At 36.4% G+C, this 27,495-nt stretch overlaps 1 protein-coding gene across 1 annotated transcript in view; it reads left to right on the forward strand.

Annotated features, from left to right (window-relative positions):
* Positions 1-27,495, forward strand: part of cfdp1 (craniofacial development protein 1) — a 66,469-nt gene that overhangs the window by 34,010 nt on the left and 4,964 nt on the right. The window contains exon 6 of the mRNA XM_056478932.1: positions 14,770-14,928. Within this exon, the coding sequence (XP_056334907.1) occupies positions 14,770-14,928 (159 nt within the window). The remainder of the gene's footprint in view (positions 1-14,769; positions 14,929-27,495) is intronic.

The raw sequence follows: 27,495 nt of genomic DNA on the forward strand, positions 1-27,495 counted from the left end.
TCCTCTCTCTTAAAAAAAGAGAAAATATTGTGCTGTAATGTAATATAATATGTATTTAAATAGCACATTTATGGTGTATAGCCGTACACCCAAAGTGCTTCACAATCATGATGGGGTGTCTGTCTACACCACCACTAGAGTGCAGCATCCATTTGGATGATGCAACGGTAGCCACAGGACAACGATGCCAGTGCACTCACCATACACCAGCTAAAGGTGGAGCGGCAATGATAGAGCCAATTCTGTGGGCGAGGATTGTCGAGAGGCCATGATGGGTAAAGGCTGATTGAGGGAATTTGGCCAGGACACTGAGGTTACACCTCTACCTTTTACGAGAAGTGCCATAGGATTTATAGTAACCAGAGTGAGTCAGGACCTCGGTTTAAAGTCTCATCTGAAAGACGACGCTCGCTGACAGTATAGTGTCCCCTTTACTTTTATTGGGGCATTAGGACTCACACAGACCACAGGTTGAGCGCCCCCTGCTGGCCTCACTAATACCACTTCCAAAAGCAACCTACTATTCCCATGTGGTCACCCATCCAGGTACTGACCAGGCTCAGCCCAGCTGAGTAACTGGTCTTGGGCAGGGTGATATGGCGGTTTTCATCCAGTTCACTTCACAGAGAGGAAGAACAGTTCGCTTTCATCAAAGAGCTGCATGGGATTATTACGAAATGCAAAGTTCATTTCAGGAAATCAATGGAATTTTGATACTTTGCTTGTGATGCTTTAGCCACTTAACACATATTTCTCTACATAAACAAAGACTGGCCATACATCAGAGGTATGGGCACACACTCACCAAACATGGGAAAGGTGCATGCCAGGCGCTTAATCAAGCATACAATGGACTACAGCAGAGATTCTCAACTGTCCGCCACATTCTGCCTTTATATTACACACTTTGTTTGTTGTTTGGCATTCTGGATTTTGGCTTTCGCTTGTACAGTGGCTCTGAACTATCAAAACGCCTCTCAAAATGCTTTTTTTTTCAATCCGAATTTCTTTACAATGAATGAAAGTTTTAAAGGCAGAGTGTAAATATGTGTAAGCTAATTTACAGTTAATCACTGTATATAGTAAAGAAACGTACTGATCACCAGGTAACCTATTTTTACTGTAGCATTTTAACTATTTTTGTACATTTTCTTAACTGTTAAAATGACAGCCATTTTACAAAAAAAAACTAAACCTTGATCTGTAAATCTGGGGTAATTTTAATTATTATAAAATGATAATAACTTTGGACAAGTTGTGTGAAGCAGGTCACATTTTAATAATGTCTTTATTAAGCTTGATAAACTTTGTCACATTCATTTGCCTTGGTTGCATTGCGTCTTCTAAGCATCAAAATCAATGCAGAAACTGCAGGACAATGCAGAGGAAATAGCAATGTTTACTTTTGCTCTGGTTTTCTGTAAATGCCAAAACTACACTCGCAATGCTCTGCTGTACAAAGTGCATGAATAATGAGAAAGGTATGGAGGCAGTTTTTGTCTGTGTTGTCAACACTTACACGCTTTGTTACAAAGAAACATTGGTAAGTGTATGGCTAAAAGGGTCCTCAAAGGTTTAGTTCACCCAAAACTGTTAGTTTACTCACTTTTCACCCATCCACAAACCTATTTGAGTTTATTTTTCTGTTGAAACTGAAGAAGTTTGTAGACTAGGAACCACTGCTATCCATAGAAGGCAAAAAAAAAAAAACTGCTATGGAAGTTAATGGTTACCGGTTTTCAACATTCTTCAAAATATTTTCTTTTGTGTTTATTAGAAAAACAAAACTATTTAAGGGTTGGAACCAAATGAGGGTGATTTAATTGAGTAAACAGTTCCTTTAACCCAGAGCTAGGCATAATGGGAAAATACTAGCATGTACAGCATTATTCATGTAAATGTCACTTTCAACAGTATTGCTAGGGTGTTCACTAACAATATAACACTACTCCTAAACATGGAATAAAAAAAGAACCTTTCTGTGAGTCTATCTAAATGTTTATAAATGGCAAGTTTGTTGGTGTATATAAGTGACACAAATCACAGCTCGGGTGTGGCTTTAGGTGTCACTTAAGTCCAGGTGGTTGATCACAGGGTCCAGGGGCACCAGAGCATTAAAGGTCTTTGAACTCTAGGTCTAAGCTCTGCAGGTGTGTTTAGGTAAACGAATGTATGTTCATTAGTTTATCTACGAGCAGGTGTTCTGCTCATTGTTCGCAGAATGTAAATCTGTCATTCATCTTCATAGGGGAGGAGCAAAGGTGCTGGGAGAATCCAACCGAAACGCCTCTTTGAAGATCAAAAAGAGAAAGAAAATTGGGCGCCTAGAAGTCAGAGGGAGTTAATGGGTCAGGGAGGATATCATATTTAAATAAACACACAAACCACGAGAGACTCTGTTCATTTGTGTGTGACCGTCTTTCACAGGAAGGGAAGTCTGTGCAAATGACTGTACAGGATTTGCGTTGTTATACAAATTGTGCTTTTTGGGCACTAGGTTGTAGTAAACAGATTGATGCTGTAACGAAGGATAAATTTACATTCTATTGTCTTTGCCTCACAGTTTTGATTGAGGCTAAGAGTATAAAAGGTTAAAAGTCCAAAATCACACAAAAAGTGCTCAGGGGTAGCTTAATTAATGTATCCGTGCTCTTTGGGTGTGGGATTCATTAGAATAAACAGCAAAAGAAAGTAGATATTGATAACAATATAGGCGCAGTTTTAATAAATAGCCATGGCAATAAAGGCTTTTTAATCGTTTTTTTCCACATTTTTCGAGTGCCTTAGACTTTCTTTTGCTGTTAGTATAAAAGGTTAGTTCATCCCAAAATAAAAATGCTATCATCTTTACTTGCCATCATGTTATTATGAACCTATTATAGGTTACATATTACATTATTGCATGTAAAAAATTACATAAAGTTTTCAGCCAAAAACAGGAATGTTTATATGCATTTGCATCTATTCATTAAAATTTTGTGACTAAAATCACAAAGTTTTTGAAAATGAGAGTCTTTGAAAATGATAAAGTTATGCTGTAGTACGTGTTCAGAGAGCTATAGATTAAAGGCAAGAGCAAACAAACATACAACAATAATGAAGTGTGTGAATGTGTTGTTACTCAATTGTTTGCTATTGATTCATCAGCAAAGTAGGATTTATTTCACATTAAAACCAATAGCGGAGATGCATCTCGCACACACTGCAAATTCCATATACATAACACCAGTGCAGAGCCAATGACTGCACATTGTCACTTCCCTACGGGTATTGTTTTTTTAAAGAGCCCCTATGTGTTGCGGTGAACTTGCAAAATAGTTTTGCCACTTTGTCGATTAATAATGAATGGATGTCATTGTTATTACTTGGGGTTCTGGTTAAGAATAGACCAATATGCTGGTGTTTAACTGCATTGCTTAAATCCATTCCTGCACTGAGTTGCTTCAACAATGTTGATAAGTTGTGGTTTCTTTTTGTCTTGTGCTGAACCCAGTTGACCGATCACAACAGACTGGGTCATCACTACAGATTAGCATCATTTTTAGGGTAACTGACAATTGTTTAGCAAATAAATACCTCAGTATGTATAATTTTACTACACACAAGGCTATTACAGTCCTTATAAACAAATAGAGACCTGTGGATTGTGAGTAATATTGGGAGCATTGCTAACAGCAGGCAGTTTGAAGTCTTGACAGTAATTGTCTTGAAATTTATAGCTGAATGCTGTGTATTTGTTGCAGTTGGTGCTTTGATACTGTAGCAGATGTGCTTTAAAGGGAATTAGAGACACAACTTCTCTGAGCCCATTTTAGCTTTGTGTTAGCACTTGTAGCTGTTGTTATAAAAAACTGACCCTGAAATTCCTTCTCTAAATTCAATGTTAAAGCACTGCCACTGGAGACATTTAACCTAAAATGTTAAAGAAAAATGTAAACAAGCTTACTAGTCAGCCTCGCAAACTGATTTGTTAGTTGTCAGACAATTAGTGATCCAGGTTTTGATGATTAGCATAGCCTGTGACAACACTGTCTGGATAAAAAAAGGTCACTAAAAGCACAGTGTTTTTACAGAACTTAAAAATTTGGTGACAGGATTTTTTTTTAAATATTGAGAAATTAATGATTTTCATGAGCAAGGTTATTAATTAAAAGTGACTGAACATTTGTGTAATGTTACTGTAGTAATAGGGGCTTCTGCTGTAAGTGTCAGTGAACGACAAACACACGCAGTGAAATTGTGCACAGTTTCTGCGTTTTTTAAGTAGTTTGAACGTTGTAAATACTCGCGCTTGCCTCTCTCGCCATAGTAAGCTAAGGCGACATAGCACATATGAGATAAATGATGTCAGTACATAATCGGTTATGATTATTACTGAACCAATACTAAATTGTCCCCGTCTGCATTCAATTAATTATGACACCCCTAGCGATTTTACTGTCTTTATTACAAACATGCTCTTCTTAAAAAATGTCTTAAACTTATAAAACTTTTTTAAAAATCACACAGAGTTGTAACAAATATTTTAATCCCAGTTTGTTTGCAAAAAATAAGTTCTGTGGATATGTGTATACATGTTATTATAGAAACATGGTGCCTGTCAGTCAATTTTGATAGGCAGGGAAAACCTCACCTCTTTGTCACGAAAATCACTCGAAATCACTTGGATTTGGGTCCTATTTTAACATCAGGAAATTTAAAAAAAGAGACTTGTTGGGTTTATTTCACTCCAATAAGACAGTGGACACTCTATACCTACAGACACTTCTGTCCAAACAGCATTCAGAAGTTGATTTTTTTATCATAGGTGCCCTTTAAATAAAGGCAGCCTTGAACAGACTAAGTATTGTTTTAAAGAGCCCATATTATACATGAAATAGGGTCATATTTTGGTTGTAAGGGTCTCCAACAACAGTCTAATATGCATGCCAGTTCAAAAAACACTTTCATGGTCTTATAATCTGCATTTATTTTTACCTAATTATCCCAGCGACTCCCATATGAATCGTTCAGCGATTCATTTGTTCCCAAACCCCTCCTCAGCGCGAAGCTAATCTGCGCTGATTGGACCGATGACAGCCTGCTGCGATTGGTCGACAACACTGACAGGTTTTAGCACAAGACAGAGTGAAATGCCCAGCAGCTAATCATCAATATAAAAGTAGTCACAGTGCATACACGCTTCATAGTGGATTTTGGCTTTCAGTGGGTGAATGTAAACACAGACGATGGACTAAAAAATACTGACGACTAACTATTTTATTGAGCAAAAAGTCCAAGAACTGGCGAGAAGATCTCCTAGCCCGTCACAGTCTACTTGCTCTTTTCACACACACATGCACGCACGCACGCACACAAACACACACACACACACAGGGCCGGCGCGTCCAGAACAGAGAGGGTGCGGCGTCGGCGACACCTCCCTCACCACCCGCGTCCTCAGTTATATCTGCGACACCCCCACTTGCGGTTACAAGTAACAAAACACAACTAAATACATAATGTGCAAGCTAGAGTAAACGAGGCAACAGTTTTAATCGCACGTACTTACACTTGTGAAGTAGAGGAAAAAACTGATTCATGATGCACTGATCCATGTTCTGACAGTCTTTACTGATCCTTCCTTAAACAAACCGATGAAGTCTTCTTTGTAAGCATGTAATTTCCAGAAGCACTCGATCTGCTCAAGGCTGGGCTATATTGGTGATGTTTCATCTTTGGGGAGACTGTCAATAATATCCATCTGTACAGCGTGACTTCATTCCACTGGTGTCTGTCTGTGTGTCTGTGTGTGTGTGTGTGACTTTTTTTCTGTTAGTGGGCGGGGCTGCAGGTTTCAAATCTCCCGGGTTTGCGCGCACTACTTGTGTTTCGTAGCCGCGTCATCACGAAACACCTAATGACTCGTTATCAAGATGACTCGTTTGAAGCACTATGAGTCGACTCTTTTATAGATGAATCAATAGTTTTAAACACTGTACACTTACAGATTTAAGCCTTAGCTGGACATTTCACTTCACTTAGAGCTATGTTACACACTACATGGAAGGGCATTTTCAAAAACCCATAATATGGGCTCTTTAAAATTTCCAAACAAAAGTGCATAATATTGCACCAGTCAACACACAAAACTGACCTGTTTGATATATTCTGGAAATTACTATTGAGGTGAATGGGAAACTGAGCACATCTCCAGCTATTATTCTCCAGCAGATATGAATAAGCATTAGTATTAGGAATTTCCTTCATGCGTTTATGTGTGCATGTGAATGCTGTGTGATTTGATGTGTATTGTGTAACCCTGCGGTGTTTCCTCTGGCTGTTCTTCCAGCTTCCGCTTATTGAACATGATGTGGGTCAGTCTGCACTGGGGTTTCATGGAGGATATGTGCATGGCTTTATGGATGTGGTTAGTAGGCCTATGCCTGTACATGCTCGTAAATAGCTGCACTGCAACTGGGCCAGTGTCCTAGCTAGAGGCGGTGAAAGATCATTAGATAAGTCTGAGCGAACAGGCTAGTGAGATAATCAAGATGTAGCGCTCAGGGTTAGCTGGCGTCCATCTTCCATGATGCCCCGTTGTGCCTTCTCTTATGAAGTCACAAAAGCTGTAATTACTCAGTTAAGATGAAGCGACTTGTCCACCAAATTGGGGTCGATGGTAATTTTATGAGCCGCTCTGTAAACTTACAATGACATAAACCAATATAATGAAGTGGGGGAGTCTACTTCCTGTCTTTAAAGGCGTCAGAGTAGGATGTTCCAACCTTTTCCTCCCTCAACACAAAGTTCTGGGACACATTGACTGTGTGTGCCTTTAAATTAGATGGTAACAAGACTTTGGTCATGGGAGAACTCTGACTGCAAATAAACAACTGAATTCACAGACTTCTAGGGTTCTGTCTTAGCCTGCTCTTGCTATTTCCGTTAAGGTTTTAGAGCCATTTGGGTGTCTTTTTGCTTTTTAGGTTTCCCGTATTGACATATAAAAGCCTAGTCACAATAAGGACCACAGAGCCTAGTTCCAAATGGATTCTTTATCTGTCAACACCCAAAGCACCAGCTCTGAACCAAGAAAAGTGGCTCTTAAGTTGCACCAAAACACTGCCAGGGCTAAGAGGGTCAGGAAGGAATGCAGGGTTACGGTAACCAACAAAGGGTAAACAGAAATTGTTTTGGGGGCTTATTTTGGAAACCCAGCAGAACACTGTTCTTTTAAACATGTTATTCTCACTTATAATCTTCATCTATGCAAACTACGGCTTGCTGCATGAACACATTGCATTCACCGTGTTAGGTTGGTGTTGTTGATTTTCAATTAGCATTAAAAACAATGCAACATTCACCTTTTGTTGATGTTGTGTTTGTATTTATCCCTTACACATTTTCATTACTGGGAATGTTGAGACTTTTTTTTTCTCACTTTTTTTTTTTTTTTTAGAAATCACTTCTTTCTGATTTCTTTCAAATTTTTTATTATTAATGACCTTATACCTGCTCCTATCTCTCTAGCCCTTGGAGCAGCAAAGGGTTCTTGGAATGCTCACCAGTTAAACCAACTCCAAACCTAGGGCTGGGCGATATAATCGATATCGATATTTATTGACCGAACATCATTGTCAATGTTGATTCAAATAAGGTTTGTTATGTAGTTTCGGTATGAAGTGCTACAGTTTTATTAAAATGTGGCTGCTGAGCGTGCGCCTTGGAAGCAGTACCAATAAGCTTGGGGTGTTTGTCATTTCCAGTGTAAGTGTGCGACTTGCACATGCACATGTTGTGCAAGTGGCGCGCATGTAAACCGCATGCAATTTCCAGCTGCACCTAGTTAAAAAACATCTAAAATTTTTCCGAATTCCCAGAGCACATCGCGATTCATACAAGTAGAACTAACCAATCTGCTTCACATTTTGTATTGAATAAACATGTTTCAGTAAGAACGGCAGACGAATTACCTCAGACAAAACACAGCGCATCCAAACACTGCAGTGCTTTTTACTTTTCTCCATAAACTTGTATACTAGGGGAGCGCGAGTGCAAAAGTCCATTGTAAATGGTCAAGGATTCCACACACTTATCACTTCTCGTCAGAATAACAACACATGCAAAAATGAGTGACGTATAGCAGCAGTGAGGAGATTGTAAATTAAAAAGGATGTAAGGATGTCACCAGAGTGGCTTTTTGGTTTCTTTTCTTGTGCATCCCAGCCACTAGCTCCCCATCTGAAAGATTTTTAGACCTTAAAGTTTGCTTTGATTGTTCAGTGTTTGTGCTTTACCATTGCACACACTTTGTAATATTTTATTTTTTTTTAAATTTAAGAGTTTCTTTAACACTTATGTTTACTTTATTATGAAGAGATCAGATATTTTGTTTAAAATAAAGTTGTTAAAAAAATCCTAATATTCCTAAATGTGTTGTTTAAAAAATATTCACTAATTATCGATATTGAATGATATAAAACATGATATTGTGATTTTTTTTTTTTTTTTTTTTTTTTTTTTAATTTATTTATTTATTTTTTATTAATTTTTTTTTTTTTTTTTTTTTTGCAGTATCGCCCAGCCCTATCCAAACTAATAATAGCACTACCTCTGAACTATGGTAGCCAGTTCATTCTGGTGGAAAAGGGGTACCAGTGCCTTTAGGTTAACAGCAATTAGCATTGGCATTATGCATTTAAGTGGGCAAAAATAGGTGGAACGTGTCAGTAGGTTCACTCAGATTACAACTGTATTGACTTAACTCTGTAGGCTTGTAGTCTTATCATAAATAAAGTTTTGAGCAGATATATATTAGATATTGTATACTTTTGGTAGTGAACAACATACATTTTTCTGTTGCCAGCAGGTGACACCATCACTGTTACTTCAATTGGCATGTAGATGTATTTTGGTTTATTACTTTTTGTGAAATTTGGAGTTAATCTGATATGTAAAGTGGCTGAGAGAGCTTAACATGCTGCAATATAAGAAAAATTAAGAACAATTCCTCATTTTCATTGTGTTCCATGCTATTTTCATGTGTTGTGAGAAATTGCAGGTGTTTTCTTAATTTGTTTGCGTTCGCGTGAGAAAATGCAGCACGTTTTTTTATGTGTTTGAGTTGTGAGGATTTGCAACACATATGTTGTCAAATCAATGAGGATCTTTTCTTAATTTGCTGGGATTTTTTTGCTGGGGGTTACAACAATTTTGCCTTCCATGGTGAAACTTTGAAATGTGTCAGTCTGCTACACACAAACCGTTAAACAGATTGATCGAATATTATATTGATCTGATGAAATCTCTATGAGAAGCAGGCGGCGCTATGACTTTAACGGAATGTTAGCATGTAGATTTCATCAGGCATGGACTCTTATCAAACTTCAGGGCAGATCTCTCATTGTAGTCCTGAGTTTTATGTTTAATGGTGGAACATTGAAATTTGCCATTTAACGAAATCTCAAGATCTTCACAATTATCACTTATTAGACTGACAAAATATAAAGTTGATCTGATTGAGACCCTACAAGTCATTCTAAATTTGAAAGAATAGTAGTGTTATTAGCCACTGACATATGTATCTGTTACATCATCACCTATCTATCTCCCTCTTTTTTATTGAGCACTACACGGGTGATGAAGCAGGATACAGTCACCTTGGCTCTGCATTTAGCATTCTGGCCCAGCATTGTGTACTGTTGTCTGGCTCTTTGCCCAATGCTCCCTGCTCACATTGACGCTGCCGTATGGCACACAGGATTGACTATCAGTTGAGCCCTGATTGTATATTGATTCCCTGTCAGGATAAGTTTAAGCAGCATTCCTGTTTCTCTCTGTATGTACGTACTGGTTCTGTTGACTAAGCTGTTAAGCTACAGGTTACGCTTTCACAATCAACTTCGTCTCCCTTTAGTTGTTTCTTGTCTCGGTTCACAAACCAGATTGAGTCAGTACAGTGCAAACAAGACCCTGAAAAGCAGCTTTAGAAGCTATTTTGTGGGTTTATTACTACTATTTGTAATTTGGTTGGACTAAGGTTGTAAATGTCACAAAGTGTAGTGACGATAGCTCTGTTTTCGAATAAGTTTTAGGGTGTTTTCACACCTGCCTTATCTAGTTCGGTTGAATCGTACTAGAGTTCGTTTTCCCTCTTGGTGCAGTTCGTTTGGGCAGGTGTGAATTTAGCGATCGCACTCGAGTGCGCACCAAAAGCAGACCAAACAAGTGTACCAAGACCTCCTTGTAGAGGTGATATCGGTACACTTTCAAACTAACTCTGGAGCGGTTCCTTTGTGGTGAGAACATGATCCGAAGTAAAACAGACACAACTGTAAAAAATACTGCGCCTTTTTGGACTAATCCAGCTGCCGTAGTCCGATGCGCAGTCCTATCTTATGGGATGTGAAGAAAAAATATTTGTTGACAGCGCTTTACCAACAATTTTAAACAGAGAGAGAGAGGGAAAAACATTACCTGATGGATTGTTTATAATATTTCTAGAAGATTACTATGTCGCAGTTTAGCTAAATTAGTTCACGCCTCCTCCTGAAGTGACTTGCGATGTGCCTTCGCCGTTTGCAATGCATTAAAACATTGTTTTCCAGCCGCAGCTGCGCTTCATTCTTGAAATACATAGTTTGACTAAAGTGATGTATACAAAATATATAGTATACTATGGCCAGGGATACAATTAGCCAACGCAATCGCTCCACAGTAAAAAGCGACATTTTGTGTCTGTCGGTTTGTTTACTTGCGGGAGTTCCATTGGAGTTTTCCCGAACGTTCATTTTGACCAATCAAAAAGCAGTTTAGGAAATACGTTCAATGAGTGATGTGGATTTTGTCACATGACTGCATTTTGGTTATTTTCAACTGGTTCAGACCAAAAGCGATCCATGTGGTGTGAAAATGACCCAAAAACTGCAGAAAAATTTATAATTTGTTGCCCTTGGTCTGGACAAAATGAACGGAACCACAGACGTGAAAGCACTCTTAGAGGACAAGATGTGACCATTTTTAGGAACTATAATATAATTTTAGGAATTATAATTAATTTGTATTTATTTGTTAACATACACAAGTAGTGACAGATAAATCAAAAGAAAATCACCAAGACTTACAAATAAGCAATATTTTATTGCTGTCATTTAACAAAATATATCAAATTATAGAAATATTACAAAGTAAAAACGTCAAATACTATAAACAGTAGTTAGGGTAAGGAAAGGTTCAGTTACCATGAACTGTCAATAAAACATTAACACTGATCCTGTTGAACAGAACAATCCAACAAATTACAGAAAAATGATTAAAATAATCATAACCATTTTTAGAATAATCACCAGTTATTTGCTCTTCTGCTATTGCGTGGGCTTTTTTGGCCTTTGCTACACGGTGAGCTACACAGTGAGATGCGCGGAGTGCCTGTACTTGTTTTGAACATGAAGATGTGAGGCACTTTTAGGATGCCCTTAACTATTGGAGTCGTCTTTGAAAATAGTCCACAGGTTTGTCCTTGCAACTGTTTGGTTTCTAAATGTCGTTTTAATTTAACTTAATTTAGAAGGTTTCATGGTCTCTTGTGACTCTCTTGTTGTTTTGCTGACTTTGACAGACCTGTCCAACACAATTAAAATAGTAAATAAATGAATGATATATATATGATATCCCATGTCATTGAAGTATTTTCTACCTAGATTAAAAAGAAATGAAATCAGTCTAGCCTGCAAATCAATAAACACTACAATGTGCGAAGTAGTTTATATTGCTGATTTGGCTTTATGAAAATCTTTTTGTAGTTATTTTGCATGCCAATATTTGTGATTTTAATAAGTCGTCAGTCATGCAGCAGTCAGGTGAGGTCTTCCCATGTGAAGTGTGTTTGTGGATGCAGCTGTAATGGAAGGAATATAATTACAGTATTGATTTTTCCATTATTGATTTTTACTTTTTTGCTGCCTTTTTTTGCACCCCAGCATTTTTGTGTGTGTGCTGTCTGGCCAGACGGCGAGGAACCGTGGGAACACTAAAACCAGCTGTTATATAAAAGTATGGCATTATATTAAAATGATAAGATAATGTGTATTTACACGCATCGGCCACTTTATTAGGTACAATATAAATAAATATAAATTAATAAAAATAATAAATAAATACTAAAAAATACTTGCAAGTATACACTCACTGGCCACTTTATTAGTTACACTTGCCCAACTACTAATTAACGCAAATTTCTAATCAGCCAATTACATGGCAGCAACTCAATGCATTTAGGCATGTTGACATGATCAAGACGATTTGCTGCAGTTCAAACCGAGCATCAGAATGAGGAAGAAAGGTGATTTTAGCGACTTTGAATGTGACATGGTTGTTGGTGCCAGATAGGCTGGTCTGAGTAAACTACTGGGATTTTCACCCACAACCATCTCTAGGGTTTACAGAGAATGGTCCAAAAAAGAGAAAATATGCAGTTCTGACAGGCGCTAACGCCTTGTTGATGCCAGAGGTCAGAGGAGAATGGCCAGACTGGTTTGAGCTTATGGAAAGGCAACAGTAACTCAAATAACCACTCGTTACAACCAAGGTATGCAGAAGAGCATCTCGGAATGCACAACATGTCCAACCTAGATCTTAATTCAATAGAGCACCTTTGGGATGTGGTGGAACGGGTGATTCGCATCCTCGATGCACAGCAGCTGTGTGATGCTATCATGTCAGTATGGACCAAAATCTGTGAGGAATATTTCCAATACTTTGTTGAATTTATGCCACAAACAATTTAGGCAGTTCTGAAGGCAAAAGGGGTCAAACCGGTACTAGTAAGGTGTACCTAATAAAGTGGCCAGTGAGTAAGTTAACTAATAAATTGTAACTGTTTCATGGAATATTAGCTGATATTGCATATCCAAAACCTCAAGAGCACAAAGATTCTTGATGAAGCTGATTAAAGCAAAAAAAATTTTTATTTATTATTTTTTTTTTTTTTAATCCTGTAATGTTTTCAGTTTCAGAAAATAGTAAAAATGAAAAGAACGAGTAGTTCCTGACCACATATTTTACTGTAGGAATTAAACTAGTGTTAAATTAAGCTAACAGATATCTTTAAACATTCCTTTTGTTTCCTTTTCTTTCCGTCTTGCATTTTTTTTACTTTCCTGGTTTTCTTCTTGACTAATGTTGACAATGTTCGCACAGATGGCAGATGCATTTTGTCAGACCTTTAGACATTAGTCATGTGTCTGTTTGGGGTTCTCCTCATTTCTCTGCGTACACAGGCACTGCATATGCTGAACACACAAGTTCTTCTAAATCGACTCGATCACAGTGAGAAAACCGTTACTCTCAGTTCATTAAGAAATTAATGAAGGCTTTTTTTTTTACCCTGCAGGGAAGTAATACAAGTTCATAGCATTCATTTCACTTCAGCTTGAAGCAAGACAGAGCGTTAACAACAGATTTATAGAAGGTAATTTTAACGATGTGATGTTGTTTACGCTCTGTATTTTCAAACTCATTTTGCAAAAGGGAACCTTTTTAAAATATTTATGATATGCATACATTTAGTATTCTGAAAACAATTGTCTCATCTTCCTCTACACCTATACACATGCACGCAATTTTCCTTCTCGTTCCTCATGGCAGACTTTCTCCTATGACTCGCTTGAGCATGAAAGCATCTGTCCTTGGACACCCCGGCTCTCTCTAATGCACCCCAAGGTCCTATTGGCCACCCCCCTTTCCTCTGCAGACCCCCTCGGCCCACTGCCTTCCCCCCTGGCACCCACATACAAGAGGGAGGCCCGCTGGTCTGGTCTTTCCAGCTCTTTCATTCCACAGATCGTTTAACATTTCATTACCGCAGCCAAGCGCAACCTCAGTGTCAAGATGACTTTGGTAATGTTCAAAACGCATCTTTGTTCCAGCTGCATGTTGCGATGCCAGCTACGTTATTGCCAGTGTAAGATTGCCTCTGTGTCCTCTTGCTGATAAATGAATAATGTGTGTGTGCGTATGTATTTTTATATATATTTTATGTGTCTATGTACTTGCTTATATGGTTTATGAGGACACAAAATTGTAAAATGACATGGGTTTGACCTAGGTGTTACTTTAAGGTGGCTTATGAAGACATGCCTTGTGTCTTTGTAATTCAAAACATCTAAAAATCATACTTTAATCATACTTTACATAACGGGGTATTTTGACATTTAAATTTTGTCACAGGTTACCTTTGATGGTTAGGTGTAGGGGTAGGGTAAGGCCATAGCAGTTTCTACAGTATAAAATGCATCACGCTTATGGAGAGTCTTCTTAACATGTATGTGTACATGTACATGTATGCCATGTTCAAAGTCACTTAAATCACCTTTCTTCTGCATTCTGATGGTCAGTTTGAACTGCAGCAGATCGTCTTGACCATGTTTGCATGCCTAAATGTATTGAGTTGCTGCCATGTAATTGTCTGATTAGAAATTAGCGTTAACGAGCAGTTGGACAGGTGTACCTAATAAAGTGGCCGGTGAGTGTATTTACATTTGAATAAAATGTCATTAGTTGTTTACATTAACCAACTGTAATACAAAACAAGAATTGTTTTGCCAAATATTAATAGCTATATTATACACACATTTTCCCCCTTCCATTTATGCCAATATTTTGATAAAGAAGAATGAAGATTTAATCACTATTTAACAAAACACCTCTTTTTCCTTAGAAACTGGCATCTATAATGCATAAAAAGCAATCATGGTCTGAAATATTTCTGTATCTTTATCTTCCCTCTAGTGCGAAGAGACCAGCAGGCATGGGGAGCATCCTGAATCGCATTGGGGGCAAAAAGCAGAAGATGAGCACTCTGGAGAAGTCGAAGATGGACTGGGATGCCTTTAAATCGGAGGAGGGCATCACAGATGAGCTGGCAATCCATAATCGAGGCAAAGAAGGGTATGTTTAAGCCTCATTAGTGGCCCAGACAAACACATCATCTCGTATTATCTCCCATTAGTGTCTCACACTAGCTTCTGAGATTTTCATCAGAGCTGAATAAATATCATTAAGTGTCTTAAGTGCTTAAAGCAACAGCACACTGGAATGTTGCATTTCAGGCCGTTTTTGTAATACATCGCAATTTATTAATTATTCACAAGTTAACAGGACAGTGAAATGAATGTATTTGGGAGAAAACCATATGCTGCACACACATTAGATTAATATGTTGACCCTTTATGGTTGCTGTTAGAATTGAGGATGAGCATTTGGAGTACAAAAATTGTACTTAGATTCTGTTCTGTCCACATTATGAGATGATTGTGTACTATTTGTTTTGGGTTTCTGTCTTTTGATTGTTTTCTGCATACATTCATGTGAGATCACACTTTATTTTAAAGTAATTCTCACTATTAATTTGCTGCTGCTTAATAGTTATTAAGGTAGTAGTTTTTTTAGGTGTTGGATAGGTTTAGAGATGAAGAATAAGATCAAGCAGAATATGTACATTGTAAGTACTAATAAACAGCCAATATTTTAGTAATAGGCAGGTTATAAGCCACTAGGTAATAGTGAGAATTGGTACTTAAACTAAAGTGTAACCTATTATTCTCATTGGTGGATAATGTTAAGGGCAGATGTAAATGTGATCTATAACACACTTTATGCTTGTCCATTTTTCAAAGACTTCTGGAGGTAGTCGGAAATACATTCAATTGGATAGTTTTGTAGTGTTAATCAAATATATTCAATTAGCCACAAAAAAACAAAACAAACAAACAAACAAAAAAGCATCCAGTCTCCATCTACTACACTAACATTTGATCATCATGGAACATGTTGTGAGAAAGTGGATCAAATCCATGTGTTCATGCTTCTGATTCATTGGGATCAGAATTGTTGTCTCCACATTCTTGCACTCCTCTGATTGGTTGATTAGGGTTGAACCTCTTCAAGGCATACGCAGCGGACTTCAGATTAGTCCAATTATATCATACAAGTAATCTATTTTTTAATTCCAATATTTCTCAGTTCTTATTGGTTAACTTTGTTATTATTTTCGAATTCTTAATTTTTCCTAAAAAATTATATTATCACATAGCTATTACGGAAATTACTGAAAATTTGAATTTCTTCTTTTGCTTCAAATAACTCGAGCTGCACACGGTAAAACCTTATGATCATCTTTGATCAGTTATTTTAGATTTTCCTTAAGCAAAAAATAAATAAATAAAATAAAAACAATATAAAGTTATTATAGTAACTATATACTCACCGGCCACTTTATTAGGTAAACCTTACTAGTATCGTGTTGGATCCCCTATTGCCTTCAAAACTGCCTTAATCCTTCGTGGTAGATTCAACAATGTACTGGAAACATTCCTCAGAGATTTTGGTCCATATTGACATGATCGCATCACGCAGTTGCTGCAGATTTGTCGGCTGCACATCAATGATGTGAATCTCCCATTCCATCACATCCCAAAGCTGCTCTGTTGGATTGAGATCTGGTGACTGTGGAGGCAATTTGACTACAGTGAACTCATTGTCATGTTCAAAAAACATTCTGAGATGATTCGTGCTTTATGACATGGAGCGTTATCCTGATGGAAGTAGCCATCAGAAGATGGGTACACTGTGGTCATAAAGGGATGGATATGGTCAGCAACAATACTGAGGTAGGTTGTGGTGTTGACACGGTGCTCAATTGGTACTAATGGGCCCAAAGTGTGCCAAGAAAATATCTCCACACCATTACACCACCACCAGCAGCCTGAACCCTTGATACAAGGCAGGATGGGTCCATTCTTTCATGTTGTTGATGCCAAATTCTGATCCTACCATCCGAATGTCACAGAAGAAATTGAGACCAGGCAACATTTTTCCAATCTTCTATTGTCCAATTTTGGTGAGTCTGTATGCTGCTGTAGCCCATCCGTCTTATGGTTTGACGTGTTCAGAGATGCTCTTCTGCATACCTCAGTTGTAGCGAGTGGTTGTTTGAGTTACTGTTGGCTTTTTTATAGCTCAAACCTCTGGCTATTCTCCTCTGACCACTGACATCAACAAGGCATTTGTGCCCACAGAACTGCCGCTCACTAGATATTTTCTCTTTTTCGGACCATTCTCTGTAAACCTTAGAGATGGTTGTGCATGAAAATCTCAGTTTCTGAAATACTCAGACCAGCCTGTCTGGCACCAACAACCAGGCCATGTTCAAAGTCACCTTTCTTCCTCATTCTGATGCTCTGTTTGAACTGCAGCAGACCGTCTTGACCATGTCAACATGCCTAAATGCATTGAGTTGCTTCCATGTCATTGGCTGATTAGAAATTTGCATTAACGAGCAGTTGGACCTAATAAAATGGTCGGTGAGTGTATATTAAAATATATCGTTTTTATTTTGTGTGTTTAATTATAAACATACAATATATAGTGTAATATGACACTAAATATTGTATGGATAAAATAAACAAAAGTATAGATTTTCATATTATGCTCTATCAGTTATTTTGTGGAAACATGAATTCCAACATCATGAGACATCATGAGTTTGTCATATCGCCCAGCCATAACAGCCAATTACCATGCAAGCTGTTTATTCACTGTTCAGCTTAAGCTCAAACAGTTCAATCTCTGAACATCATTGATTTTGATTGGGTGATTTGAAACAACTGTTTTTAAAATTGAATTTTCCAAACTCATTAGTTAATGTATTTTAATCGCCAAATTTTCACCAACATCATTGTATTTTAATCTAAATGATGTCTTTATCATCATTTTGCACGTTGTCATGTCTTCATTACTGTTGACAAAAGCAAAAAAAAAGAAAAAAAACTAATTTTGAGATTAACACTGTCCTGCAGACTGGTCTAGGATCAGTATTCAGCAAATCAGCAGAATGAATGGAGTGGGAGCTCAGCCAATAGCACTTCATTTAAGCCTGCTTATCTCAGCCTTGATGGCAATCTTAAGGAGAAGGTGAGGAGCAGGTCTCTGGCTTTACTCAAAAGCTGATGATGCAAAACTGTACCAAAGAAAAACTCATCCCAGGGTCAAATCATTAAAAATGTCACAGTAAGTGAAGTAAGTGTTGGAATTTTGACTTCTCGCTTTTATTATTAGAGCAGTTTCATCAGAGTTCCGGTTTGAGATGGAATTGAAACAGGGTGTAGCTGAGTGCAATTTAGAAGCAGGGAAAAATGTGATGTAAAATGTTATTTCAGATTTCTGTATATGGATGGTCAGATGTTTTTTCTTATTTGAAGCTGAAATCATTCTGGGGAACATCCAGCTCAGGTGTGAGTGCAAATGGATGAACTTTTTAATCTGCTCTATTCAAATTTTACCCAAATGTTTTGGTGAACAAAAAGTTGTAATATTTTTAAGATATTTATGACCTAGTCTATCATAAATTGTCTGAAGTAGACTATTTTTAGTAGACTAGTTTTAGTATATTTAGTATTTTCTAAAGGTCTGAATCATTTGGTTTTAGCTTACAGCTCCATTCCAGATGTTTTAATGAGAAACAATTATTCGAATAATTTTACAGTACTCATAACCTAGTTTGCGTTACTTAGAAGTTTTGTCTGAAATAGACTATTTCGAGCTCCTAGTTGAGCTTCTAGTTCAATCGCAAATGTTTTGATACACAAAAACAATAGCATTAATTTTATGATAATTACAAACTAGTTTACGATAAATGGAAGTTTTGAGCGCTGTTGTATTTTCTAGAGGCGTGAATCTTTCAGCTTTCAGTTTAATATAATTATAAAATGACTGTGCATTACAATCAATGCTTGACATTAACATCCGCCAACCCGCCAAATGTAGGTAGATTTCAACCAGACAGACACTCCCACTAGCAATTTTAGCTGGTTGGAAAAAAATTTAAATAGTAGTTTTCTACAAGCAGGGTTCGACAATAATGATGGCCCAATATGCGTGCAAATGTGATCTTAGAATTGAGAAGCAGCTCGAAATAATTACACAAAAATAATTGTTCGCGCGAGCAAAAGAAAGCAGGTGAATACAAAATGAGAGGATGATCACTCATGCACAAAGGTGATGTGATGCACACAACTGTTTTTAAAAGTGTGCGCTTGCATTTCCTTGCGTGAAGCAACTGTGTCTGAAAACTCAACTGGTGCGGTCTGTTCTCTTTGAAATAGACTGGACAAAAGTTATGCTCATGGACCCATATTCTTGATGCTTTTTGTGAGCAGCAGTAGTTGCTGCTTTCACTTTAACCATTCTTTGAACAAATTCTTAACAGGCCTAAAGTTAACCGTGTGCACACGATCATCCTTTCATTATCACGCACTGTATGTTTTTCACCTGCTTTCTTTTGCTTACAGTTATTTATGTTAATAGGGTTTAATCATCATTTTTTACAATAACATTGCTTTAAAAGGAGATTAACTTCCATTGATGTGTAGTTAACTGGTGATCTGAGACCATTAGCTAGGACGCAGACTGTGCATTTTTTTGTAAGAAGAGTTTTAATAAATAAAAAGTGCATGTATACAGCTATATTTGGCTTGTTTTGACACATAATTAAAAATGTATGGTAAAGAAATAATTATTTATTTATTTTTGGTGTGGTCAGAGATAAATTTGGTAAATCCTTAATTTTGGAGCCCTAAAAAGTCATGTGAAAGAATAAATAATTGCAAAACGACACTATGAAACCACAATCCGTTTGCTCATGCTCACTGCAAGATCACAACACAAAAAAAAGTTAAACGAATGAAGAGGCATATGGACATATATCACTATCTAAATCAAGTCCTTTTAGCATGTCAAAGTCAAATTTATGCATATAAAATATATTTTCCCAACAACAAAATTGTGGCAAGTAAAAATGGCGAGTGGCTAGTAATGTTGGAAATCTACTAGCCACAGTGGATGGTGAGTTCATGTCAAGCCTTGATTACAATGCATGTTTTCTTACCATTCTTCATTAATAATTAGTTATGCCTGTAGTAATGACCTCAAAACAGATAAAACAAAGATGTAAGTTACAAACAGTAGAGTAAATAAAATATTCATGTTACAACCGCTGTAATTAACAGAAGCATTCAAGTGAGAAATAATACTGATTAAATTGTTGACAATCACTTCATAGTCTAGTGTATTATTAATTACAAATTCATTTATTTATCATTTAAAGCTTTAAAAGATGTTCTGTCAAGATCTGTGAGTGTTAATTATTCTTTTGGTCACAGATTTGCATTGACAAAGACAGCGGCATGTTAATTATATTAAGACCTAAAGCATGGATCCAATATAGGGATAACACATCAGATTCATCTTCCCAATTAAGACATAGTAGAATGTGTTAAAATGTAAATCAAGGTATTATGAGTTAATTCTGTGTGTTTTTGACAATTGAAATGCAATACGCCTCTGAAGAAAATTGAATTTGGGATAGAATGATAATAAAGAGAGAAGACTTTCAGTGTGTTTGGTGTTTCGCTCAGCATAAGTAATGCAGATCTTTTTTTGTGTTTTATTGCGCTTGATGGCTTTTTTTGAACATCAGACACATCCCACATTTTATTTTCTCATTCATACTGCGCAAAACAAACAAGAAGCGCATGAATTCTGAACATATTAACCAACCCTGTGTTTGGCCTCACTTCTATAATCGTAATAAAAGACACAAGGAAAGCCATTTCATAAATCCAGGATTAGATTTGCCTTTCTCATCCTTCATGCCTTAATGTTAAGGATGGTATTTCACAGAGAGACTTTTTAGTTTAATAATATCTAATTCTGAAGACAATACCCCTTTATTGATCCTCTCAACACACCTCGTTCATCTCAGGTGTATAATTAATACCTAACAGCCTACAGGGAAAAGGTTTACGCCTGCTGTAATAGAGAGTAAATGCAGACATGATTGAGAGTGAACAGTTCTCTGTATGGACAGTTTCTTTACATAGAAAGCAAATTTTTGCTTGTCTTGTCAGAGTTACGACCGCAAGCCTAAATGCATGGTCTTTTTTGGAAAATTACAACATCATGATACAAATTATTATGTTTAAGGGATTGAAAATAAAGTCCATAGATTAAGTATACTTACCCTGTCAAGGCTGACTCTGTACCAGTAATCTACAGATCAGTTTTTAGACTTCAAAAGGCTTTAAAAATTAAACCCAACCATAATTGAGATCTACACACATAGTTTGTGTTTGTGCTCCGTGGTCATGGGTCATGATTAGATTCATGGTGAGTTATGGAGGAAGTGAAAGCGGAACAAGAGCTTTTCATGGATGGATGTGCGTGTGCGTGTGTGTGTGTTTTTCTGTAGGTGAGTAAATGCGAGGTCTCTTGGGTTTGGTGCTGCAGCTGTGGCTATTGGTTATCTCAGTAGTTTATCAACTTTGTTGTTGTCTTGCTTTCCTCTGAGTAATATTAAATATTATAACCATCCAACCAAGCCTGTCACCATAGTTTCCCATCCTGCATTCCTCTGGGGAAAAGCTGTGCCACAGTTGTGTAATGTTACTTTACTCCCAAGATACATTTGGTGTAAAAACAAGATGGCAAGATCAGCCCCTGAATTTTGTCTAGAGGGTATGGTGATGTACAGTGACATCATTTGGGCATCCATTGGATATTTTACTTGCTTTCATGTGGTTCTGTGGCTTTCATCTATAGCAGGGGTCTCAAACTGCAGCCTCCCTCCGCCCCACAACTTACATCAAAAATATAATGAGATTCGACTTAGCAAAACATATATTTTTGAATCGACCCTCCACCTACTGGACATTTAAAGTACTGTACTATATGTTCGGGTTACTTTCGGATTCTTTCAGTGTGCGGTCGAAAGTAACGCACATGCAGATTATTTTTGGGCTGATTCAAACATTGAAATATATGTCTGTAAGTGCTCTATTTTTACTAAAGCTCTTCTTGAAAATATTCAGGGACATTTGATTATAATTAGTTTTACACCACCTGTATTGTGTTGTACAAATACATTTCCATGGCTTAAACGTTATGACGTTAGCATAAATATGATCATTTTGCTAATTTGTGATTCATATGGCCTCAATTAATAGATTTTTCTTATATACATATTAAGATTTGTAAAAAAACAAATATATAAAAAAAAAAGTTCATTAGTAAAATTTGACTGCTCACTGAATTGAACATGTCATGTAGTTTTTACAAAAAAAGGAAGATATTTAGAAGAACAATTGCCAGTAAAGTCACTAAAGTTTCCCAGATAAAGTTATCTGCTTTCTGATGTTCTTGATGTTTTGATGATCTGTTAAACTTTTGGTTAAGCAACAATTGATTGGGACAGAATAATAATAATAATAATAATAATAATAATAATAATAATTATGCCTATTATTAAATTGTAGTATTTTCATAGCAATTTAAATTACCCCTTCAATATGTAGAATTAAAAAACAAAAAGAAGGAGCTTTAACTGCATATACTCTGGGCAAGAATGTTTAAGTGCATCAATTACATCAGGTTTTAACTTTTTGTTGTACTTGATTGTTAAAGCGGCCCTCCGATGAATTGTCAATCACTGATTGAGTTTGAGACCCCTGATCTATAGGGACTTTGTGTCAGTTGGATACAGTACTGCTTTGGAACCCATTGCCTTTCATTTTATGGAACAAAACAGAAAACTTATTTTATTTATTTATTTTTTTGTATTTATGCATGTATATAATTGTTTTTGTTGTTTATGAATATAGGTCACAGACCTCCCATAACTTTTATTAGACTGCTAAATGATATTACATATAATTCTATGATCTATTTAAAAATTTGTTCAAATTAGTAATTTTAATGGAGAAATGAAGTGAATAATTCAATGACTCAAAATTGGCAAAGCTAGATTTTTGCCTCTTGCCAATATTTCACCCAACAAATGCTTTAACCTGGATTCTGTTGTTTTATTGACATGCACATATGTTATATGTGACAGCAATGCATCTTCAATGGAGATTTTTTTTTTAATTTGAAGTTAAGTACATCCAGAAAGAGCAGTAAGAAAGGAGGAAATATAACACAAAAAGACTTACTTAAAGAAATTACTTATAAAATGTGTTCTCATCTTGTGCAGTATCAAATGATTATGTTTTAATGTCACTGTGGAAATGAGTCGGATAATTTTTTAAAAAAAAGCCCATTGAACGAGGTTTACATGAGTTGTTGGGTTATTGGTTTGCATGTAAATTGATAAATTCAATAAATCACCAGTGTATTGGTGGACAATACATCTGTAACATTTGCTTGTCGCTGCATACTACACGACCTGACAAAAGTCTTGTCGTCGATTCCAGTTGTAAGAGCAACAAATAAAACATTGACTTTTAGTTAATCATTTGGAAAAGTGGCAGAATGTAGATTTTTCTGATGAATCATCTGTTGAACTGCGTCACAATAATCACAAATACTGCAGAAGACCTATTCGAACCCGCATGGACCCAAGATTCTCATGGAAATTAGTCAAGTTTGGTGAAGGAAAAATCATGGTTTGGGGTTACATATAGTATGGGGGCATGCAAGATTTCTGCAAAGTGGATGGCAACATCAACAGCCTGATGTATCTAGACATTTGTGCTGCCCCTTACATTACAAACCACAGGAGAGGGCAAATTCCTCGTCAGGATAGCACTCCTTCTCATACTTCGAAGTTCCTCAGAGCAATAAAGGTCAAGGTGCTCCAGGATTGGCCAGCCCAGTCACCAGAGATGAACATTATTGAGCATGTCTGGGCTAGGATGGAGGAAGCATTGAAGATGAATCCAAAGAATCTTGATGAACTCCTGAAGTCCTGCAAGAATACTTTTTTTTGTCATCCTTGATGACTTTATTAATAAGTGATTTGAGTCATTGCAGAGTGTATGGATGCAGTCCTCCAAGCTCATGGGCATCACACACAATATTAATTCTTTTTCCCACTGCACCATGACTTTATATTCTATACTGTAAATTTTTTCTGTTAAGTGATAAGACTTTTGTCTAAGCAAAGTCAGACCTTAATGTCCTAAATAATTAAAAATCAAGGCATGATCATATTTTATTTTGGTAAAATAAGCGTAATCTGGAGGTCTTTGCCTTTCATATTAGCCACTGATACTAAATGATCAACTAGAAGTCAAGTTATTATTTGTTGTTCCTAAAACCTCAAGCTTTTTTCAAAAGTTAATTTACTATACATGTATTTTTCTTGCTACTGCAGATCAGTAATTAGGCTGACGAGCATTAAAAAGGAGTCTACATGATAACAGCTTTCTTTGGATGTGAAAACAGGTACAGATGTCTACTGTGATCAAATGATTTGATAGACATAGTTAAATTGTGGAATTGTGGTTAGCACTGTCACCTGTCCCAGCTGGGCCAGTTGGCATTTCTGTGTGGAGTTTTCAGTCCAGAGACATGCAGTATAGGTGAATTAAATAAACTAAATTGTCCGTAGTGTATGAGTGTGTGTGAATGAGTTTGTATGGGTTTTTCCCAGTACTGGATTGCGGCTGGAAGGGCATCCACTGTGTAAAACTTGCTGTAATAGTTGGTGGTTCATTCCACTGTGGCAACCTCAGAAATAGAGATTAAGCCAAAGGAAAATGAATGTATGAATCATGGTCATTTAGGGATAAGATTTCATGGCTGTTTAAATTAAGATTAAAGTGGTTTAACAATTAATCATACCGCTCTAAATATAATTTAAAATGAGTGATTAAATTATGACCGAATAAACATATTTTTGGGGCCAACTGCCACTTTAAACCCCGTTGCACATTCAGCTTTGATGCTCTGACTTTCTCAAAAGGGCCTGATTCTTCTCTTCTATAATAAATGGATGAAGAGAGCTGTGTTAGTTCTCCATCAGATGGTTGTAGGGAGTGGAACAGTTGCTAAATTAAAAACCTGGCCTGGGGGTTTAAAAATAAAGCAGACGAAATTATGGTCTGCCGCTGTTTCCATATTTCTGTTACTCTGAGTGGGATGTGGTTTAGGAGGAGGGTGTGGAGGATGCACAGACCAGAGAATTGCATGGAGCACAGGCCGCTAAGCCTAACGCTATGCCCAAAGGACTGCAAGGGCTGTTTGGAATCTGAGACTGATGTTCAGAGATTTTCTTTTTTTCATCACGAAATGTAGGACGACAAATGCACCCAGATCTGTCAGAGCTCATACAGTTGGTAAACCCAGGGCTTCAAGTCTCCGGAGGCAAAGGGTTGGTTGGGCATCAGAGCATCCTGGGATTGAGACACTAGGGAGACTGACCTTATGTTGGGATTTAGGGGGAACAGAACAGCCGTGTGACAGATTGCAAACACAACAGACAGCAAGCACAATGTTTCTCTAAGTGTTTATGGAACTTAATGAGGTAAAAATAAAATCGTTTTAACCATTGTGTGATGATACAAAGCATTGTGTGTGTGTGTGTTTAATATATATATATATATATATATATATATATATATATATATATATATATATATATATATATATATATATATATATATATATATATATATATATATATATATATATATTAATGCTGTAACGGATCTCAAATCTCACAATTTGGATCACACTATGGTTTTTGAGTCACGGATTGGACCGCTTTTTGGATCAGCTAAAAAAAGGAGGCAAACATAATTTGCTTTCCATTTATACAAAAATATTACTGCAAAAGCCATTGGTTTTAACTAACAGAACTTAGAACCTCTAATTTTAGTAAATATAAAAATCGAGAAAGAACCAGCTGAAAAAAAGGAAAATATTCAATACAAAAAAAATTATCTTTACTTCTGTTGCTGATAATGCTAAATAATGCTAAATCTAACATCTTGTACAGCATATCATATTTATTTTCAATTAATGATTCAACAATTCACACATAAGACATAGTGAAATAATTTTGATGGTTGTTTGTCGCCACTTATTGGTTAAACAATGAAATTGCTACAACATTCACCAGCATCAAGTTCCATTAAACAGTGATTTGAATCTTTACCATAAACATCAGTGTTTATATCTGAACTATAAACTGTTCGCCCAGTACTTCTGTATTAATAAATTGTTTGTAACTAGCTGAAAAGTGTAAAAACTGAATCTCTCTCAATCAAACACAGATTTGAATGCAGCACTTCGAAGGATTAATAAACATATGTAAATCATTATCGTTTATTATTTATGTTGCGCGGGTTTGAATTGAGATCACGATCTTTTGATGTTTAATTGTGCAGCTTTACACTGAATGCATTAGTGCAAGCTAAACAAACTGTGAGAGAAAACATTAATAAATAAACTAAATTTAAATTTAATTAATAAACTAAGAAAGCATTTAGGTCCCACCGCAACTTTTTTTATCATCATTATATTTTACAGAGAAGCCAAAATGCTTTCATACATGTGATTTGAATGACGAGGAAAGCGATCTGTTTGCAATTGTTTATAAATGTTGGATTAACCTACAAGTTCAAAAAAGTTATTAATCTGCGGGTCACGTTCCGAATTGTGGGTTGTGTCAACTGTGATCCATTACACCCCTAACATATATTTATATTTATATATATTTATACATAAATATATATATGTTAGGGGTGTAATGGATCACAGTTGACACAACCCACAATTCGGAACGTGACTTATATATTTATATAAAATATATATACATATATATATATAAATAAATATATATATATATATATATATATATATATATATATATATATATATATATATATATATATATATATTTATATATATATATATATATTTATATTTATATATATATTTATGTACAATATAAGTTGATTGGGTTATCATATATGATTTAACATTACGAAGTCAAATATTATGCATGGAAAATCGTTAATTAGAGTTTTACTTTTGCAGGTACTCCGAAAATAGGTGAATAGAGGTGGATGTCAAAGTAAACCTGTTTATAGAATCCATTTAATGCCATTGTGTTGAATATGTCAGTGTTTGTGTGCGCTTTGCAGAGATGCCATTATTAGGACTTCAAAGAAGACACAAGCAATCATTTTTGCCCTGTGTCTTCTTTTCATCATTGGCAGAGGCGTGATGTGATCTCTAATAAAATGCTCAGTCTCTGCTCCATAGCCTCCCATGTCTGTATTGAGTGCACTGAGGGTTTTCCTACACACACACTGCTCTCCAGAACAATTCATTTAAAGCATTGTGTAGGAGATGCCCTTCTCTGCTGATCATAAGCCAACTCCCTGAACCTGAACCCAGACTATTATGAGGAAAAACCACAAGAGCAGATGATGTCAGCCTGAAAGAGCCATTTTATTTCCTTTGTCCTCAGCATCTGCTTTTACCCTGAGTACCGGCAGGTCTCGTAATGACAATAAACAGGGAGGCTGACATGCACCTATAACCTCCAAAATATAATGCATGCAGGTTTTCTAAAGCCGCTGTTTGAGGACTTTTTGCCTTTGATCGTTTTTAGCTAGCATTTATTACTGAGACTCTTTCACAGTGAGAAGTCTTCTGTTTTAGATCATACAA

This window comes from Danio aesculapii, chromosome 18, assembly GCF_903798145.1.
Source record: "Danio aesculapii chromosome 18, fDanAes4.1, whole genome shotgun sequence".
Lineage (NCBI taxonomy): Eukaryota > Metazoa > Chordata > Actinopteri > Cypriniformes > Danionidae > Danio > Danio aesculapii.